The sequence below is a fragment of the Adiantum capillus-veneris genome, chromosome 7 (assembly GCF_014529385.1).
Source record: "Adiantum capillus-veneris isolate H3 chromosome 7, ASM1452938v2, whole genome shotgun sequence".
NCBI classification, from domain to species: domain Eukaryota; kingdom Viridiplantae; phylum Streptophyta; class Polypodiopsida; order Polypodiales; family Pteridaceae; genus Adiantum; species Adiantum capillus-veneris.
Genome location: NC_140937.1, coordinates 156,895,995 through 156,902,787, shown reverse-complemented (window position 1 = coordinate 156,902,787; position 6,793 = coordinate 156,895,995). Strand labels below are relative to the sequence as shown.

At 41.2% G+C, this 6,793-nt stretch overlaps 1 protein-coding gene across 1 annotated transcript; it reads right to left on the bottom strand.

Annotated features, from left to right (window-relative positions):
• Window positions 1–5,139: 5,139 nt before the first annotated feature.
• Window positions 5,140–6,502, bottom strand: LOC147454893 (ATP-dependent Clp protease ATP-binding subunit). The gene is made up of 2 exons (XM_086516711.1): window positions 5,848–6,502; window positions 5,140–5,499 (listed from the first exon to the last, which is right to left on the bottom strand). The coding sequence occupies exons 1-2, from the start codon at window positions 6,361–6,363 to the stop codon at window positions 5,230–5,232; spliced, it is 786 nt and encodes a 261-aa protein (XP_086372837.1). The 5' UTR covers window positions 6,364–6,502; the 3' UTR covers window positions 5,140–5,229.
• Between the last annotated feature and the right edge of the window lie 291 nt (window positions 6,503–6,793).

The following is a 6,793-nucleotide window of genomic DNA, read 5'->3' as shown; positions in this document are numbered from 1 at the left end:
CATGTGCACCATTGGAGGGGTAATATCAAGAGAAGAGAGGCTAGATGGTTCAAGGCATAAAGTGAAAATAGGGAAGAATAACCCTATTGAGGGGCACAAAAAAAAAGAGAAAGAAAAAGAAAAAAGGGACATGATAAATATACAAATTGACATTAGAGGGGGGCGGGGGGGGGGGGGGGGGGGGGGGGGGGGGGGGGAGGTTTTTATTAGGGGGTCAAAGAGGGGTGCGGGAAAAGGAGGTTAGGGAGGGGTGCGAGAATTTCCAGTTAGCAACTTCCCAAAATTAGGCGCATTGAGCCAACAGATCAGGGGCTTGGGGAGGTGGGATAGTTCGGGCGTGTTGCCAAGTTGAAGGGTGAGAGGTTTGATCAAGGTATGAGAGAGATTAAGGTTTCACGTAAAAGGTGAAAAGGGAATTTTTACCACAAAGGGGGGGTCTTTTGATTTGGGTTTCTTCATTAAGAGAGAGTCTCTGTCATTGTAAGAGATAAGGGAGAAGCAGTTTTAAAGGAGAGCATGGGGGTACCCTCTTGCTCTAAGTCTTTGGAAAAACTGGGTATTTCTTTTGTACTAATGCTTGATCAAAGTTATAACTACCTGCCTAAACTTTTGTCTCAGACTCTACATCCAGATGCTCTGCAGAGTGAAGCCCCTTGGGTCCTTTTATTCTTACAAAGGATGCCCAAAAACAGAGCCCAAATGGAGTTGAACTCAAAAGCAACTGGCTCCAAAACCTGCCAGGGAAAGCACCAGCATGATTTGCAAAATTTTGTACATGTTGCCATAACACTGTCAGCACAAATTTAAAAAATCCATACTATTTTGTCACTTCAGCAGTCAGTGCATAATCAAGGAAGTCTGTATTGTTCTCTCTCTCTCTCTATCTACCTCTCTCTACATGTCTTGATTAATTGAGTATTAAGTCTCTGGTCTCCATTATGCTCGTGATGATGTTACCTTGGTCTTCGCACCATAGCTATCGCTATGCAAGTGCGTTTAAACCCATCCACGTCCTTCTTGAGTTGAGGCCATTAGAAGTAACATTCAATACCCTTGAGTGTAGCCTCCATGTCCCTAATCCCAACAAAGTTTAAGCCATTTTGAATTGCTTGAACCTAAGAAACAAAAAGAGCTATAAATCTTCTTAGGAATGTCTTGATTTTATCATAGACTCAATAAGGATTATGCCAAGATAGTAGTCCCCATGACTGACCAACTCAAAGGAATGGAAAAAACCTTAGTGGGGGGGGAAATCAGAAGAAATTATGCAAGAAAATAGCTACAGGTTCAACTGTATATATAGTGGATCCTAATAAACCCTTTGTGGTTGAAACAGATGCTAGTAATTTTGCTATTTGTGCAGTTCTAACTCAAGAGGATTGACCCATAGCATTTGAAAGTTAAAAGTTAGAGCATGCACAATAGAGTTACTAAGTATATGAGAGGGAGTTGCATGCTATTATACATGCATTGAAGAAATGGAAGCACTATTTATATGGTGCTAAGGTTATGATAGTATTTCATTAGAAAAACATTAAGTGGATTCCAATCAAACATAATTGAAGGGTCGTAAGGCCAGATGGGTTGACTCCTACAAGAGTTCGATTATGAGCTTAGGTATTGCAAAGAAAAATATAATATGGTAGCAGATTCCCTTATTAGCAGGATGCCTATGATAAGCGAATTGAGTTTTACTCGACTCAACAATGATCTGCTTGAATCATTAAGGAAAAAATGTCAGGTTGATCTTGCATATTCCAAGATATGGGAAACCATCCAAAAAGGGGATCCAAAACAAGATGTTTCCATTGAAAATGAAGCATCACCGAGTGCTTTAGAAGGATTCAAGTGGAGGAATTTTGTCATAGATGATGCTATTTACTCTACAAAGGTAGAGTATGTGTCGTGAAAGATGAAGAGATTAGGTACCGAATACTCTATGAGTGTCATGATAGTCCAAGTGTGGGACACCCAAGTGTAAACAAGATTTGTAGTCTTGTTAAGAGGCAATTTTATTAGTCTAGAATGTATAAGGACATCTTAGAATATGTGGTTTAATGTAGCAAATGCCAGACCAATAAAGCTGAAAGGCTTAAGATGCGAGGACTACTCCATCTATTAGACATTTCTTCAAGGAAATGGGAGAGTATCTCCATGGACTTTATAGTTGGATTACCTAGAACACAGAGGGGGCACAAGGATAGAGTAACCAAAATGGCTAGGTTTATTCCAACCAAATCTGTTAAAACTCCTGAATTTACTAGATTATTTGTGGAAAATCTCTATAGAATATATGGTTTACTAGGTTTATTCCAACCAAATCTGTTAAAACTCCTGAATTGACTAGACTATTTGTGGAAAATCTCTATAGAATATATGGTTTACTAGCAGACATTGTGTTGAATAGAGACAGAAAGTTTGATAGCCATTTTGGAGAGCTTTGTTTAAGAGGTTAGAAACTAAACTAAGCATGAGCTTAGCTGAGCATTCTTGAATGGATGGTCAAACTGAAAGGGTTAATTAAATCTTAGAAGAGATGCTACGAGCATATGTTAGTTAACAACAAACTAATTGGAAAGAATACTTACCTATAGTAGAGTTTGCATATAATAGTGCCAAGCACTCTTCCACTAGATTCGGTCCATTTACGTTAATGTATGGGTTTCAACGTAGAGCTCTTTATGCAATAGGAGTGCAAAAGAAAAGGTTTAGGTTGTTGAAGATTTTCTAGAAGATATGAATAAAATGCTTAAACTTGCTAAAGACAACATTAGAAAGGCTCAAGATAGAGCCAAGACATATACGGATTTGCATAGAAGGTCTCTTACCTTTGAGGAAGGGAAGCAAGTTTATTTGAAGGTGCCTAAAAGGTCTGAAACCATGAAGATCGAGGAAGAAACTTCTTCTTAAGGGGGAAGGAATGCGATGCATCATATAGCCGAGGCAGCACATTCGACAGTGGAGCATAAGGGGTCATTGCCTTCTGTGAGAACTGCAACTTGGGTTTTTAAAAAAAGAGATATAGTGCCAAGTGTTGAGCTGTAGAAAAGAGGGTCCATGCAGCTGACGACGCTCATGAGGCCATGAGCGGGAGAGACACAGAAGCTCCAGTGTGTGTGTGTGTGTGTTGAGCCTAGCTTCTGGCAACGCTTTTGCTTCGTCCCATAAAAACACACTATAAGAAAGAGGTGGTCGAGACTTAAGCCTTTGTTGTCGCCTAAACTATGGTACCTACAAAATAAATTATTGGAAAACCACGAGGATGGACAATTGGATGAGTACAATAGCATCGCATGCCTCCATCCTAGCTCTACAAGCTCCAATCTAAACATGCATCAGTCTCATTGTTGTTACTTAATGGCTAAAATGCGACAACAATATTGTAAAAAGGTTTAGAAGTCTAGCTATACATATATCTTTCCCCTACGTCACGGTGAACAAATAATATTGCATCATCCAATGACGCAACATGCCAACTTATTTGTGACAAGTACGTTGGCAACATATTCAAGTTTAGATCCTCTCCACTCCCCTGTATTGTTCTTAGAATTGATGTTAAACTCGAAGGTGTTAAAGTGTGCAAATTAATACAAAAGTGCAAACAATATCTAAACGTGGATGCATTGGTTAACTCAAGTCAAATTTGAATAGATAGTGGTGGGGTGGCATGCTAATGTTTGCCCATGATAATACATTTGATCATCGTACACATTGAAGTGATTCACTATAGCACTCACTTGCATGGCTAATAAAAGGGTTTTAACAGTGAAGGAGGGTTCTAGTGACAACCACAACAAGCACCTAACTTGCAAAAGCTAATACCTTTGAATCTAATCGAAAACTTTTTGCTATCTTTTGATATGGAATCGTCTATTGAGATGTGTAGTATAACCTCACCCTTGATTACTCATTAAGCTTAAGATACAAAGGCATAAAGTTGGTGCAAATGCCAACTTTTGGGCTGCACATATCGTCTACTTTGGAAAATGCATATAGTTACGCAAATTATAATCTTTCTGTGAAGAGGTGTATGTTCCATATCATCTATCTTCTAGGTGAATCCATGGCTTTGATCAACCTAAGAAGCTAAAACTGACAAAGGATAGCTATTGTACATGAATGCAAACAGTCACACACAATGGCCTATAGTGAGGATTGAGCATTACAAGGCATCAAACAGGTCACGAACTTTATGGTGTTGGATTGGGAAAGACTCACATACAAGGTATCTTTTGTCTCAACTTATCTGGGCCCAATTTCTTGTGATAAGCTTCAATAATCTAGGCAATGAGCAAAAGCTAATTTGATAAAAATATTTGAAGTAGTTTGAAAGGCAGCAACCTTTTAATCTCTGCCTGCGTTTCCCAATACAAACAAGGATGCACATCTTCCCATGGACAGAAGCAAAGAGTTTGAAAGTAAACTAAAACAACAAATGTACGTGGCATGGAAATTTTAGTTAAAGAGAAGAGTCTCACTATTTTCTGATGACAGAGTCATCTTATAATGCTCACCAACATATGTCACAACTATTTCCACCTTGTAATAGATTGCAGTCAAATAGTCATTTCAACCTGAAACTCCCCACCCATGTAGCTAAATGAAGCGCACGGTGATCCAAACAACATGCATTCGCAATTGTGTTATTAAGTGTCAATTGAGACTTAATAGTGAAGGCCCTCAATTCCTTCTGTTTCAAAAACAACCTAGTCGACATACATAGTCTATACGCTCCTAATGCCGCAACCTCTCAAGCATTTAACAAACTCACACCTTCCATTTCAAATGAGATCTATCCTGTCACTACACGAGCCATCCAACCTGTAGGATTTCCCTTTCCTTTTCCCATTCTCACTTCCGTGGGTTTACGGGTAACGGGAACGTCTACAAAGATTCTTAACACTGGGCTCTTGAAGATTTGAATGTTTTTGCTAGTAAGGGCGAAATCAATTCTTTCAGGCAAAAGCATCTAATTGATTTTGTCACCATGCACCCATCTTGCGACCGCAAAGAATTGGCTATCCCGCAGCCATACAGAAGCTGACTGGCAAAATGTAGAAAAACAATGGTAAGCTACACTGGCTTTGACGGAGAATTGATCCCCAAGATGATTCAAGCATGACAACTGTAGACCGGATCTCAAAAATAAGTATACAGCCTTTTAATTGTGAATATATACAATCTCCTCTCACATACCAATCAAGAGACCTTATGCAAGCAGCCCATGCATCAACTGGAGAAACTAAATTGAGCTTCCATAATCGCTAAGCAATCAGTGGGCAGCGTAAGAAACGCATTCATAAATGCATCCTGGATTGGAACAAGGGGAGCAACACCAGCAAGCCTGCATTTTCCATCTGAATCCAATCTTCGGCCCTGCCCCATTCGAAGTCGGCCTTCGGTTGTTTCGGTTGTCAACAGTGTGTTCACCACAAGAGGCGGAGCACGATACAAAGAGCCCACGGAAAATAAAAAATTGGCTGAGAACTCCAGCTCCACCTGCACATCCAAGAGCCCATAACTAGATATCCACAAAGAGTAAGTCAGCCAGACTACATTTAATGTGAGCCATTTTTGCAACCCGCAAATGCATATTCAGGTAATACACCTTCATAACCCAACCCAGAACTTCCCCACAACCGCACATCAAAGGCAAGAGAAACAGTCAAAGAGTCCATCATGAGAGAGAGAGTCTCTCGGTTATGCGCATTCAGACCATCAAGCTTCCAATATATTTTCCGTTTCCCTACCAGAACCTACAACCTAAGCACATGCTTATGCATTTGGAGAGAACATGACAATTCACATAAGTTAATACCACCGATGCAGGTAAAGGAGGTGCAGTACCTTTCCTCTGGCCCGCTCGATGAAGCCCTTCAGAGACTGGGGAACAACCTGTATGCAAAGGAAAGGGGGCAATGGCAATCCAAGGAACTTGGTGGTCCGCCATTCCACAGCCGGAATGTAAAGACTCTTGATATCGAATTCAACTGCCAGTTTACCATCAGGAAGCTCCTCTGCACTTCCAGGACCTCCACCTCCCTCTGCATTATAAACAAAGTCAGGATACATGGCGATTCCGAGCCTGCAGCCCCGTAGAGTTCGAATTTCAATCCTAGACAATTGAGCTCCTGATGCCTGCTCTTCCTTTTCAAGGACCTCTTGCTTCTCACAAACCTCAACCTGTTGCTGCAGAGTAGAGGCTGCCATGGCGTAAAGAGGGCCACTGGAAACACGTACAGGAAAGGCAAGCCCTTGTCGAGTGGCCAGCGAAAATGTCACACCTTGCTTCTCCCGCACAATCTTCTGTGTTTGCTGCCGAATGCAAGGTGAAAATGATGAGTGCAGCTGAGAAGCTGCCATAGCAGGCTGGGATGAAGCAGAACCCTACGGCAGTGGAGTGGCGCGTGTGGCGTGTGGCGTGTGTGTGTTTAGTTAGAAAGGCGGAAGGTGGAGAGGAGCTTTACAATGCGCCACTCCTCAACCAATCGGCCATCTAGTGGCTCCCTTGAATGCCAACGCATCTCTTCAGAGTTCAATTGCTCCATTCCTCGTCACTTAAGGACACCTAAGCCTGGGTTCACATTGGCACGACCATCTTTGGGTGGACATGCATTATCCAATCTTCCACTAGCTAAATGTTCACAGTGAGGAGGGTGAAAGAGAGAACGGGTGTTGTCTTCTGCCATCCAATGTGAACTTTAGGGGATGGGTGGAAGAAACGCTAGAAGACAAAAAGATGGATTTTTTTAATTTTAAAAAAACGACATTTAAAATGAAAAAGCATGCCAAG

Excerpts from the sequence above, each read along its gene's own strand:
- LOC147454893 (XM_086516711.1), bottom strand. The coding sequence starts at position 6,363 with ATGGCAGCTTCTCAGCTGCACTCATCATTTTCACCTTGCATTCGGCAG. Across the intron at positions 5,500-5,847 it reads TCGAGCGGGCCAGAGGAAAG|GTGGAGCTGGAGTTCTCAGC; the intron begins GTACTGCACCTC and ends TTGGATGTGCAG.